This window comes from Oncorhynchus tshawytscha, unplaced genomic scaffold, assembly GCF_018296145.1.
Source record: "Oncorhynchus tshawytscha isolate Ot180627B unplaced genomic scaffold, Otsh_v2.0 Un_contig_4384_pilon_pilon, whole genome shotgun sequence".
NCBI classification, from domain to species: Eukaryota; Metazoa; Chordata; class Actinopteri; order Salmoniformes; family Salmonidae; genus Oncorhynchus; species Oncorhynchus tshawytscha.
This window is the reverse complement of record NW_024607652.1, coordinates 7,501-22,500: the sequence shown is the minus strand read 5'-3', so window position 1 is coordinate 22,500 and position 15,000 is coordinate 7,501. Positions and strand designations below refer to the sequence as shown.

Genomic DNA, 15,000 nt, shown 5'->3' with positions numbered 1-15,000 from the left:
AAAACCATCACATTTGGATCGACACAACACAACATGTACATTTTACAAAACACAACCATCACACCGGGATCAACACTACACAGCACAACACAACACTACACAGCACAACACAACACAACACAGCACAACACAACACAACACAGCACAACACAACACAACATTACACAGCACAACACAACACAACACAACACAACACAACATTACACAGCACAACACAATCACACCTACACAACACAATCCCACCTGCACAACAACACAAAACAACACAACACAACACACCACCATCACACGTGCACAACAACACAACACACTACTACACACCACTACAGCACACACAACAACACAACACAACACCATCACACGTGCACAACAACACAACACACTACTACACACCACTACAGCACACACAACAACACAACACACCACCATCATACGTGCACAACAACACAACACACTACTACACACCACTACACCACACACAACAACACAACACACTACTACACACCACTACACCACACACAACAACACAACACACTACTACACACCACTACACTACACACAACAACACAACACACTACTACACACCACTACACCACACAACAACACAACACACTACTACACACCACTACACCACACACAACAACACAACACACTACTACACACCACTACACTACACACAACAACACAACACACTACTACACACCACTACACCACACACAACAACACAACACACTACTACACACCACTACACCACACACAACAACACAACACACTACTACACACCACTACACCACACACAACAACACAACACACTACTACACACCACTACACCACACACAACAACACAACACAACACTTAGTGAGTTGTGAAATCTATTGTGAATGTTTCGTAATGTTTTTTAAACTGCCTTAAAACCTCTTTGGGATAGGGGGCAGCATTTTCACTTTTGGATAAATAGCGTGCCCAATTTCAACTTCCTGCTACTCATGCCAAGAATATAAGATATGCATATTATTAGTAGATTTGGAAAGAAAACACTCTGAAGTTTCTAAAACTGTTTGAATCATGTCTGTGAGTATTACAGAACTTATGTAGCCGGCAAAACCCCGAGGACAAACCATTTAGAATTATTATTTTTTGAGGTCACTGTCTGTTCAGTGAGTTCTCATTGGGAAACGATATTTCTTAGGCAGTTCCTCTACCGCTTCCACTGGATGTCACCAGCCTTTGGTTGAGGTTTTTCCTTTGTGCAATGAAGAAGTACGACCATCTTGGAACAGGGTAACGTTATGTGTACTGTTTCAGACGTGAAAAGTAGCGTTGGTTTGTGATCCTCCTGTATTGAACACAGATAGACCCGTCTTCAATTTGATCGATTATTAACGTTTAAAAATACCTAAAGTTGTATTATAAAAGTAGTTTGAAATGTTTTGGCAAAGTTTACAGGTAACTTTTGAGATATTTTGTGGTGATGTTGCTCAAAGTGGAAGCTGTTTTTTTTCTGGATCAAACACGCCAAATAAATGGACATTTTGTAAATATATAGACGGAATTAATTGAACAAAAGGACCATTTGTGATGTTTATGGGACATATTGGAGTGCCAACAGAAGAAGCTCGTCAAAGGTAAGGCATGAATTATATTTTATTTCTGTGTTTTGTGTCGCGCCTGCAGGGTTGAAATATGCTATGCTTTCTTTGTTTACTGTTGTGCTATCCTCAGATAATAGCTTCTTATGCTTTCGCCGAAAAGCCTTTTTGAAATCTGACATGTTGGCTGGATTCACAACACCTGGGGCGGCAAGGTAGCCTAGTGGTTAGATTGTTGCACTAGTAACCGGAAGGTTGCAAGGTACAAATCTGTCGTTCTGCCCCTGAACAGGCAGTTAACCCACTGTTCCTAGGCCGTCATTGAAAATAAGAATTTGTTCTTAATTAACTGACTTGCCTAGTTAAATAAAAGTAAATACACAGACATGTGTGAATTAATGAAAATTTGAATTTTATAGAATTTTTTTTTTTAATTTGGCGCTCTGCATTTTTCCTGCCAATTGGCCAGGTGAGGACATTTGCATCCCGCCTATCCCAGAGAGGTTATTAATGTTGCTGGACCCCTGGAAGACTAGCTGCTGCCTTGGCTGGAACTAATGGGGATCCTTAATAAATACAAATACAACACACCGCAACACAACAACACTACACACCAACACCACACCACAATAGTAGATCAAAGTTGTTGCCATGGGTAACCATGTTTACCATCAGATACCAACTAACTAAGATATAAATGAAGACATGAGACAGAGAGGAAGTTGAGGTGGAGATTAAAACACCCAGAAACCCACAGCACACCAGTGCTGAAATGTTTCCATGGTAACCATCCTAGCATGCATCCCAAATGACAACCTATTATAGAGGTGCTCTATGGGCCCTGGTCTAATGTAGTGCACTATATAGGGAATAGGGCCCTAGTCTAATGTAGTATAGGGAATAGGGTGTCATTTGGGACATTATATTAGGAAGAGGAAGCTGCCAGTGGAACAGAGAGTCTCTGTAATAACACTACCTACAGAAACAGAAGGACAGACCTTACTGTAATATGCAGCCACCCATAACAAAATGTATCCACTCACTGTTGTAAATCACTTAATGAATCAAAGGATAGGCTAGATATGCATATGTTACATTATGTTATGTTACATTATGGTATGTTATGTTACATTATGTTATGTTACATTATGATATGTTATGTTACATTATGGTATGTTACATTATGTTATGTTACATTATGTTATGTTACATTATGATATGTTATGTTACATTATGGTATGTTACATTATGTTATGTTACATTATGATATGTTATGTTACATTATGTTATGTTACATTATGATATGTTATGTTACATTATGGTATGTTACATTATGTTATGTTACATTATGATATGTTACATTATGGTATGTTACATTATGATATGTTATGTTACATTATGTTATGTTACATTATGATATGTTATGTTACATTATGGTATGTTACATTATGTTATGTTACATTATGATATGTTACATTATGGTATGTTACATTATGATATGTTACATTATGATATGTTATGTTACATTATGATATGTTACATTATGATATGTTACATTATGATATGTTACATTATGATATGTTACATCATGATATGTTACATTATGTTATGTTACATTATGTTATGTTACATTATGTTATGTTACATTATGTTATGTTACATTATGTTATGTTACATTATGTTATGTTACATTATGTTATGTTATGTTACATTATGGTATGTTACATTATGTTATGTTACATTATGATATGTTACATTATGGTATGTTACATTATGATATGTTACATTATGTTATGTTACATTATGATATGTTACATTATGATATGTTATGTTACATTATGATATGTTACATTATGATATGTTATGTTACATTATGATATGTTACATTATGATATGTTATGTTACATTATGATATGTTACATTATGATATGTTACATTATGCTATGTTACATTATGATATGTTACATTATGATATGTTACATTATGATGTGTTACATTATGATATGTTACATTATGTTATGTTACATTATGATATGTTACATCATGATATGTTACATTATGTTATGTTACATTATGATATGTTACATTATGATATGTTACATTATGTTATGTTACATTATGTTATGTTACATTATGATATGTTACATTATGATATGTTACATTATGTTATGTTACATTATGATATGTTACATTATGATATGTTACATTATGATATGTTACATTATGTTATGTTACATTATGATATGTTACATTATGTTATGTTACATTATGATATGTTACATTATGATATGTTACATTATGTTATGTTACATTATGTTAAGTTACAGTATGATATGTTACATTATGATATGTTACATTATGTTATGTTACAGTATGATATGTTACATTATGATATGTTACATTATGATATGTTACATTATGATATGTTACATTATGTTATGTTACATTATGATATGTTACATTATGTTATGTTACATTATGTTATGTTACATTATGATATGTTACATTATGATATGTTACATTATGTTATGTTACATTATGATATGTTACATTATGTTATGTTACATTATGTTATGCTACATTATGTTATGTTATGTTACATTATGTTATGATATGTTACACTATGATATGTTACATTATGTTATGTTACATTATGTTATGTTACATTATGTTATGTTATGTTACATTATGTTATGATATGTTACATTATGTTATGCTACATTATGATATGTTACATTATGATATGATATGTTATGTTATGATATGTTACATTATGTTATGTTACATTATGTTATGCTACATTATGTTATGTTACATTATGTTATGTTACATTATGATATGTTACATTATGTTATGTTACATTATGTTATGTTACATTATGTTATGTTATGTTACATTATGTTATGATATGTTACATTATGATATGTTACATTATGTTATGTTACATTATGATATGTTATGTTACATTATGTTATGTTACATTATGATATGATATGTTATGTTACATTATGATATGTTACATTATGATATGTTACATTATGATATGTTACATTATGATATGTTACATTATGATATGATATGTTATGTTACATTATGATATGTTACATTATGATATGTTACATTATGTTATGTTACATTATGTTATGTTACATTATGTTATGTTGTGTTACATTATGTTATGATATGTTACATTATGATATGTTACATTATGATATGTTATGTTACATTATGTTATGTTATGTTACATTATGATATGTTACATTATGATATGATATGTTATGTTACATTATGATATGTTACATTATGTTATGATATGTTATGTTACATTATGTTATGTTATATTATGTTATGTTACATTATGATATGTTACATTATGTTATGTTACATTATGATATGTTACATTATGTTATGTTACATTATGTTATGTTATGTTACATTATGTTATGTTACATTATGATATGTTATATTATGTTATGTTACATTATGTTATGTTACATTATGTTATCTTACATTATGTTATGTTACATTATGATATGTTACATTATGTTATGTTATGTTACATTATGTTATGTTACATTATGTTATGTTACATTATGTTATGTTACATTATGATATGTTACATTATGATATGTTACATTATGTTATGTTACATTATGATATGTTACATTATGTTATGTTACATTATGTTATGCTACATTATGTTATGTTATGTTACATTATGTTATGATATGTTACACTATGATATGTTACATTATGTTATGTTACATTATGTTATGTTACATTATGTTATGTTACATTATGTTATGTTATGTTACATTATGTTATGATATGTTACATTATGTTATGCTACATTATGATATGTTACATTATGATATGATATGTTATGTTATGATATGTTACATTATGTTATGTTACATTATGTTATGCTACATTATGTTATGTTACATTATGTTATGTTACATTATGATATGTTACATTATGTTATGTTACATTATGTTATGTTACATTATGTTATGTTATGTTACATTATGTTATGATATGTTACATTATGATATGTTACATTATGTTATGTTACATTATGATATGTTATGTTACATTATGTTATGTTACATTATGATATGATATGTTATGTTACATTATGATATGTTACATTATGATATGTTACATTATGATATGTTACATTATGATATGTTACATTATGATATGATATGTTATGTTACATTATGATATGATATGTTATGTTACATTATGATATGTTACATTATGATATGTTACATTATGATATGTTACATTATGATATGATATGTTATGTTACATTATGATATGTTACATTATGATATGTTACATTATGTTATGTTACATTATGTTATGTTACATTATGTTATGTTGTGTTACATTATGTTATGATATGTTACATTATGATATGTTACATTATGATATGTTATGTTACATTATGTTATGTTATGTTACATTATGATATGTTACATTATGATATGATATGTTATGTTACATTATGATATGTTACATTATGTTATGATATGTTATGTTACATTATGTTATGTTATATTATGTTATGTTACATTATGATATGTTACATTATGTTATGTTACATTATGATATGTTACATTATGTTATGTTACATTATGTTATGTTATGTTACATTATGTTATGTTACATTATGATATGTTATATTATGTTATGTTACATTATGTTATGTTACATTATGTTATCTTACATTATGTTATGTTACATTATGATATGTTACATTATGTTGTGTTATGTTACATTATGTTATGTTACATTATGTTATGTTATGTTACATTATGTTATGTTACATTATGTTATGTTACATTATGCTATGTTACATTATGTTATGTTATGTTACATTATGTTATGTTACATTATGATATGTTACATTATGTTATGTTATGTTACATTATGTCATGTTACATTATGTTATGTTATGTTACATTATGATATGTTACATTATGTTATGTTACATTATGTTATGTTACATTATGATATGTTACATTATGTTATGTTACATTATGTTATGTTATGTTATGTTACATTATGATATGTTACATTATGATATGTTATGTTACATTATGATATGTTATGTTACATTATGATATGTTACATTATGATATGTTATGTTACATTATGTTATGATATGTTACATTATGATATGTTACATTATGTTATGATATGTTATGTTATGTTATGTTACATTATGTTATGTTATGTTACATTATGTTATGTTATGTTACATTATGATATGTCACATTATGTTATGTTACATTATGTTATGTTACATTATGTTATGTTATGTTATGTTACACTATGATATGTTACATTATGATATGTTACATTATGATATCTTATGTTACATTATGGTATGTTATGTTACATTATGATATGTTACATTATGATATGTTATGTTACATTATGATATGGTATGTTACATTATGTTATGATATGTTACATTATGATATGTTACATTATGTTATGATATGTTATGTTATGTTACATTATGTTATGATATGTTACATTATGATATGTTACATTATGATATGTTATGTTACATTATACTATGTTACATTATGATATGTTACATTATGTTATGTTACATTGTGATATGTTACATTATGTTATGTTACATTATGATATGTTACATTATGTTATGTTACATTATGTTATGTTATGTTACATTATGTTATGTTACATTATGTTATGTTACATTATGTTATGCTACATTATGTTATGTTACATTATGATATGTTACATTATGTTATGCTCCATTATGTTATGTTACATTATGTTATGTTACATTATGTTATGTTATGTTACATTATGATATGTTACACTATGATATGTTACATTATGATATGTTATGTTACATTATGATACGTTATGTTACATTATGATATGTTACATTATGATATGTTATGTTACATTATGATATGTTACATTATGATATGTTATGTTACATTATGATATGTTATGTTACATTATGTTATGATATGTTACATTATGATATGTTACATTATGTTATGATATGTTATGTTATGTTATGTTACATTATGTTATGATATGTTACATTATGTTATGTTACATTATGATATGTTACATTATGTTATGTTACATTATGTTATGTTACATTATGCTATGTTACATTATGTTATGTTACATTATGTTATGTTATGTTACATTATGTTATGTTACATTATGTTATGTTATGTTACATTATGATATGTTACATTATGTTATGTTACATTATGATATGTTACATTATGATATGTTATGTTACATTATGATATGATATGTTACATTATGTTATGTTACATTATGATATGTTACATTATGTTATGTTACATTATGTTATGTTACATTATGTTATGTTACATTATGTTATGTTACATTATGATATGTTACATTATGTTATGTTACATTATGTTATGTTACATTATGTTATGTTATGTTACATTATGTTATGTTATGTTACATTATGTTATGTTACATTATGTTATGTTACATTATGTTATGTTACATTATGTTATGTTACATTATGTTATGTTACATTATGTTATGTTACATTATGTTATGTTATGTTACATTATGATATGTTACATTATGTTATGTTACATTATGATATGTTACATTATGATATGTTATGTTACATTATGATATGATATGTTACATTATGTTATGTTACATTATGATATGTTACATTATGTTATGTTACATTATGTTATGTTACATTATGTTATGTTACATTATGTTATGTTACATTATGATATGTTACATTATGTTATGTTACATTATGTTATGTTACATTATGTTATGTTATGTTACATTATGTTATGTTACATTATGTTATGTTATGTTACATTATGTTATGTTACATTATGTTATGTTACATTATGTTATGTTATGTTACATTATGTTATGTTACATTATGATATGTTACATTATGTTATGTTACATTATGTTATGTTACATTATGTTATGTTACATTATGTTATGTTACATTATGATATGTTACATTATGATATTTTCTAATGTGTTATGTTATTTTGTGTTATATTATTTGAAGTTATATTTTGTTACTCTACACTGTCAATACAATAGTATGTGGACACCCCTTCAAATGAATAGATTCAGCTATTTCAGCCACACCCGTTGCTGACAGGTGTATAAAATCGAGCACACAGCCATGCAATCTTTATAGACAAACATTGGCAGTAGAATGGCCTTACTGAAGAGCTCAGTGACTTTCAATGTGGAACCGTTATAAGATGCCACCTTTCCAACAAGTCAGTTCGTAAAATGTCTGCCATTCTAGAGCTGCCCTGGTCAACTGTAAGTGATGCTATTGTGAAGGGGAAACATCTAGAAGCAACAACAATTAAGCCGCTAAATCGCAAATTGTGTAAAAATTGTCTGTCCTCAGTTGCAAGACTCACAACTGAGTTAAAAACGGTCTCTTGAAGCAACGCCAGCACAATAACTGTTCATCGGGAACTTCGTGAAATGGGTTTCCATGGCCGAGCAGCCGCACACAAGCGTAAGATCACCATGTGCAATGCCAAGCGTCGGCTGGTGTGGTGTAATGCTCACCGTGATTGGAGCAGTGGAAACACATTCTCTGGAGTGATGAATCATGCTTCACCATCTGGCAGTCCGACGGACTAATCTGTGTTTGGCAGATGACTGCTACATGCCAGAATGCATAGTGCAAAGTGTAAGGTTTGGTTGAGGAGGACTAATGATCTGGAGCTATTTTTCGTGGTTCACGATAGGCCCCTTAGTTCCAGTGAAGGGAAAGCTGAAAGCTACAGCATATAATTACATTGTAGACAATTCTGTGCTTCCAACTTTGTGTCAACCGTCTGGGGAAGGCCATTTCCTGTCCATACAGAAATGGTTTGTCGAGATCGGTGTGGAAGAACTTGACTGGCCTGCACAGAGCCCCGACCTCAACCCTATCATACACCTTTGGGATAAATTGGAATGCTGACTGTGAGCCAGGCCTAATCGCCCAACATCAGTGCCCGACCTCACTAATGCTCTTGTGACTGAATGGTAGCAAGTCTCCACAGAAATGTTCCAACATCTAGTGAACAGCTTTCCCAGAAGAGTGGAGGCTGTTATAGCAGCAAAGGGGGGGATCAACTCCATATTAATGCCCATGAATTGGAAAGAGATGTTAGACGAGAAGTGTCCACATACTTTTGGTCATGTAGTGGTTGTTATGTTATGTTAGATATAGCTGTAATTTAGGACTGTTAAAATAGGAGCCTAGTTATATTTCCGATCCAGGCCTTCCTCTTCTAAGAGACAAAGTGATCGTATTGTAATGTATGGTGTCGTGGGAAGCAACGCGTCATAGTACCAGATTCTACAATCACCTGAGCACTGAGCCTGTTTGTTGTCGTAGTTACTGTATCCAGGGTGACAGAGGCAACTGTAGCTTCCTTTCTGGTTCTGGCAGTCCCCGCCCACTCCACAGATACCAGCGATCTCATTACACTCATCTATGTCTGAGGGAGAAAGAGATAAAAAGAGAGATGAGTGTAGGGTGGGGGATAATGATGATTTTTTAATGATTTTTAAATTTTATTTCACCTTTATTTAATCAGGTAGGCCAGTTGAGAACAAGTTCTAATTTACAACTGTGACCTGGCCAATATAAAGCAAAGCAGTGTGACACATACAACAACACAGAGTTACACATGGAATAAACAAACGTACAGTCGATAACACAATAGAAAAGTCTATATACAGTGTGTGCAAATGATGTGAGGAGGTAAGGCAATAAATAGGCCATAGCAGCGAAATAATTACAATTTAGCAAATTAACACTGGAGTGATAGATGAGCAGATGATGTGCAAATAGAAATACTGGTGTGCAAAAGAGCAAAAAGTTAATTTAAACAATATGGGGATGAGGTAGGTAGATTGGATGGGCTATTTACAGATGGGCTGTGTACAGCTGCAGCGATCGGTAAGCAGCTCAGACAGCTGATAATAAGGAGGAAGAGGAAAAATAGGAGGATAATGATGGTAAGAGACAGAGAGAATGAGAGGATAATGATGGTAAGAGACAGAGAGAATGAGAGGATAATAAAGGGAGAGAAAAAGAAAGTGAGAGAAAGAGAAAGAGAGAGAGCAAGATTATCTAGAGGGAGTAAGCCATTCAGACAGTCTCAGATCTGCTGCATGCAAGTCAGTGTGGGGGTCACAGTTCAATCAGGTTTAGGGGCATTAAAGTCAGTGTGGGGGTCACAGTTCAATCAGGTTTAGTGGCATTAAAGTCAGTGTGGGGGTCACAGTTCAATCAGGTTTAGGGGCATTTAAGTCAGTGTGGGGGTCACAGTTCAATCAGGTTTAGGGGCATTTAAGTCAGTGTGGGGGTCACAGTTCAATCAGGTTTAGGGGCATTAAAGTCAGTGTGGGTGTCACAGTTCAATCAGGTTTAGGGGCATTACAGTCAGTGTGGGGGTCACAGTTCAATCAGGTTTAGGGGCATTTAAGTCAGTGTGGGGGTAAGATTCAATCAGGTTTAGGGGCATTTAAGTCAGTGTGGGGGTCACAGTTCAATCAGGTTTAGGGGCATTTAAGTCAGTGTAGGGGTCACAGTTCAATCAGGTTTAGGGGCATTTAAGTCAGTGTAGGTGTCACGGTTCAATCAGGTTTAGGGCCATTAAAGTCAGTGTAGGGGTCACAGTTCAATCAGGTTTAGGGGCATTAAAGTCAGTGTGGGGGTCACAGTTCAATCAGGTTTAGGGGCATTTAAGTCAGTGTAGGTGTCACAGTTCAATCAGGTTTAGGGGCATTTAAGTCAGTGTAGGTGTCACAGTTCAATCAGGTTTAGGGACCCCCTAAACATTTCACCACTTTGTTGTTTTCTCAAACCTGAACCACTTTGTTGTTTTCCTGATCTCACCTGATTCACCTAGTGAAGGGCTTTAAGATTAGTTGACAAGTTGAATCAGGTGAACTAGCTGTGGAATAGCTACAATACATGGAAGGCTTTGTGTCCTGGAGGAGAGTTTTGGAATCCCCTTATTTACGTGGTCACATTCCAGGCTGACTCAATTGTAATTATTACATTGCACCAATGGCTGCGTGCCACGTCATCAACTGTGCAGTCGGGCATCAGATTGCTGCTATATCCTGTGACGGGGTAACTGATGGGTTAAACATGGTATGCAGGCGTTGTGAGATCTGACAGGTGTCTTCAAAGAGTGAGGGTCACGGGGTCGAAGGTCAGACGTTAGATTTCATAGGTAAGAGGTCAGAGCTAGCATGGCCTCGGCCACCTCACCTGTGCAGGGGGCAGTGTTGTTGCCGTGGTTACTGAGCCCTGGCGGACAGGTGCAGGTGTATCGGCCAGCTGTGTTTGTGCACATGCCCAGAGCGCCACACACCGGGGGAACCCACACACACTCATCCTCATCTGTAGTGGACACACACACACATAAACTAAGCTGAGATACTCGCATCACACACACACACACACACACATGCACACACACATTGATGCTCTTTTTTTGGACTCACCTGCACAGTGTCCAGCGTAAGTAACTCTGAACCCAGGTTGACATTGGCAGTTGAAGCTCCCGATGGTGTTGATGCAAATGGTGTTGCTGCCACAAACCGGTGGGTTCTCCAGGCACTCATTGAGGTCTGAAGAGAGAAGGAAATATGTGTTCAAAAATTTGTTTTGCAACAAAAACACTTTTCTATTGGACAACTTCCTGAACAGAGGAAATAAGGAGATAGGAGCCAAAGCAATGTTTAATTCCCTTGACATGTATCATTCACACACACACACACACACACACACACACACACACACACACACACACACACACACACACACACACACACACTCAGACAATTGAATACTCACCCTTACACTCCCCAGCAAAAGGAGTAAACTTCAAAGATGTTGTGGATCTGAACCCAGGTAGACAGTGACAGTAGAAGCTCCCCTGTGTGTTGTAACATGTGGCATTACTTCCACAGGGTGGGTTACTGTCCCACTCTTTACACTCATCTATATCATCACATTGTCTCCCTTTGGCAATGAAGCCCAGGCTGCAATCTCTGGCCTCTATGTTCCCCAGTAGAGTGAAATGAAGACCTGTGAGGAGAGAGAAAGGGAGAGAGAGTGAGAGAGCGACACAGACAGACAGACAGACAGACAGACAGACAGACAGACAGACAGACAGACAGACAGACAGACAGACAGACAGACAGACAGACAGACAGACAGACAGACAGACAGACAGACAGAGACAGAGGGAGGGAGATTCAAACACAGACAGACACGCAGACAGACAGACAGACAGACAGACAGACAGACAGACAGACAGACAGACAGACAGACAGACAGACAGACAGACAGACAGACAGACAGACAGACAGACAGACAGACAGACAGACAGGACAGACAGACAGACAGACAGACAGACAGACAGACAGACAGACAGACAGACAGACAGACAGAGGAGGGAGATTCAGACACAGACAGACAGACAGACAGACAGACAGACAGACAGACAGACAGACAGACAGACAGACAGACAGACAGACAGACAGACAGACAGACAGACAGACAGACAGACAGACAGACAGACAGAGGGAGATTCAGACACAGACAGACAGACAGACAGACAGACAGACAGACAGACAGACAGACAGACAGACAGACAGACAGACAGACAGACAGACAGACAGACAGACAGAGACAGAGACAGACAGACAGAGGGAGGGAGATTCAGACACAGACAGACAGACAGACAGACAGACAGACAGACAGACAGACAGACAGACAGACAGACAGACAGACAGACAGACAGACAGACAGACAGACAGAGGGAGGGAGGGAGATTCAGACACAGAGAGAGAGAGAGGGTGGGAGGGTATTACTTAACCAAACAACTACCAATGGGAGGCTTTCTGAAGCCTTTGGGGCAAATTGTGCTCCGCCCTATGGGACTCCCAATCACGGCCAGTTGTGAAACAGCCTGGTCAAACCAGGGTGTCTGTAGTGACGCCTCTAGCACTGAGATGCAGTGCCTTAGACCGCTGTGCCGCTAGCGAGCCCAATCAATAGTGGTGTGCTGTGATTTCAAGATAGATTCCTGTGTGGTTCTACGCCCTGAGCGATCTTTCTAGATAAAACTAGATAAAACGAAAAGCGTACAGCAGAGGTCGGCGCTCACTGTCCAGCAGTCTTAACCCAGATGCACAATATGGAACGCTTGCATAATAGACCAAGCAGATCAGGGCAGTTTGGGGTTTGAGAAGTCAATGAGAGAAGTTAAAAATGATTCAAAATGATTCATCATTACTTTTATTTCCCGACCGCTAGCCACGATTTCTAATCCTGTAAATGCGATTAGGGATTTCTATTGGAGGAGCAGTTTCAGCCTCCACACTGTACTGTCCTAGTCACAATTTCTAATCCTGTAAGTGTGATCAGGGATTTCTATTGGAGAAGCAGTTTCAGCCTCCACACTGTACTGTCAGTTTCAGCCTTCACACTGTACTGTCAGTTTCAGCCTTCACACTGTACTGTCAGTTTCAGCCTTCACACTGTACTGTCAGTTTCAGTCTCCACACTGCACTGTCTTTGACGGTTGTTGTGACGTCCAAAGCTTCAAACGTCATCAATCACATGGTATTTTTACTCTGATAGAAACATCAATACTTTTGTATCAGACCAGACCAGTTTACTCTGATAGAAACATCAATACTTTTGTATCAGACCAGTTTTGTCAATAAAAGTGACTTTGTCGCTATATTTAGCAAGGTTTCAGAACCATCCAGAAACTTCAAATCTAGCTACAAATTCAGCTACTTTTCAAGCTGCCTTTTGGGGAGTATTGACCTTAGAACTAGAATGAATAGAATGGAAGTCCCCATTCCAAGTCAATGATGACATAATGGTGAGGACTGGCAGCATTATGAGTGTACCCATGCCTACTGTAGGTAGAATAAATACAGGTTATGACAACGTAATAATTCCATGCGAAGCTGTCGAAAATAAACACATTTATTGGACCAGCACCGGAGCAAAAATGACTGGAAGTGACTGGAAGTGAATGTTAGCAGTACAGAAAGTTTGCCATCAAAGTAAAAATGTAACAATCATAGTGAATTGCAACTAACTACCGGTACTCACCGAACACATAGCGCTTATTTAAACGTTTTTCAAATGATCTACAGCCACTTTATTACTTGATGTCCTGATCGCTGGTCACGTTTTCAATGATAATCTTGTAGAATCCAGCAATGGTGCTGGTCCAATTCATTTTTTATTTCATTTGAATGCTTCTTCATGTAATTATTACACTGTCCTAAACTAGACCCATGCCTGGATTCAGAAAATACTGG

At 34.4% G+C, this 15,000-nt stretch overlaps 1 protein-coding gene across 3 annotated transcripts in view; it reads right to left on the bottom strand.

The window, feature by feature from the left end:
- Window positions 1-15,000, bottom strand: part of LOC112242281 (adhesion G protein-coupled receptor E5) — a 28,539-nt gene that overhangs the window by 8,578 nt on the left and 4,961 nt on the right. The window contains exons 2-5 of one of the 3 annotated variants that reach the window (XM_042312550.1): window positions 12,509-12,742; window positions 12,157-12,282; window positions 11,921-12,052; window positions 10,002-10,133 (exon numbers count right to left, since the gene is read on the bottom strand). In XM_042312550.1, coding sequence (XP_042168484.1) covers window positions 10,002-10,133; window positions 11,921-12,052; window positions 12,157-12,282; window positions 12,509-12,742 — 624 coding nt within the window. Of the gene's footprint in view, window positions 1-10,001; window positions 10,134-11,920; window positions 12,079-12,156; window positions 12,283-12,508; window positions 12,743-15,000 lie in introns of those variants that run through there. The other 2 variants (XM_042312551.1, XM_042312552.1) reach the window with 2 other exon arrangements.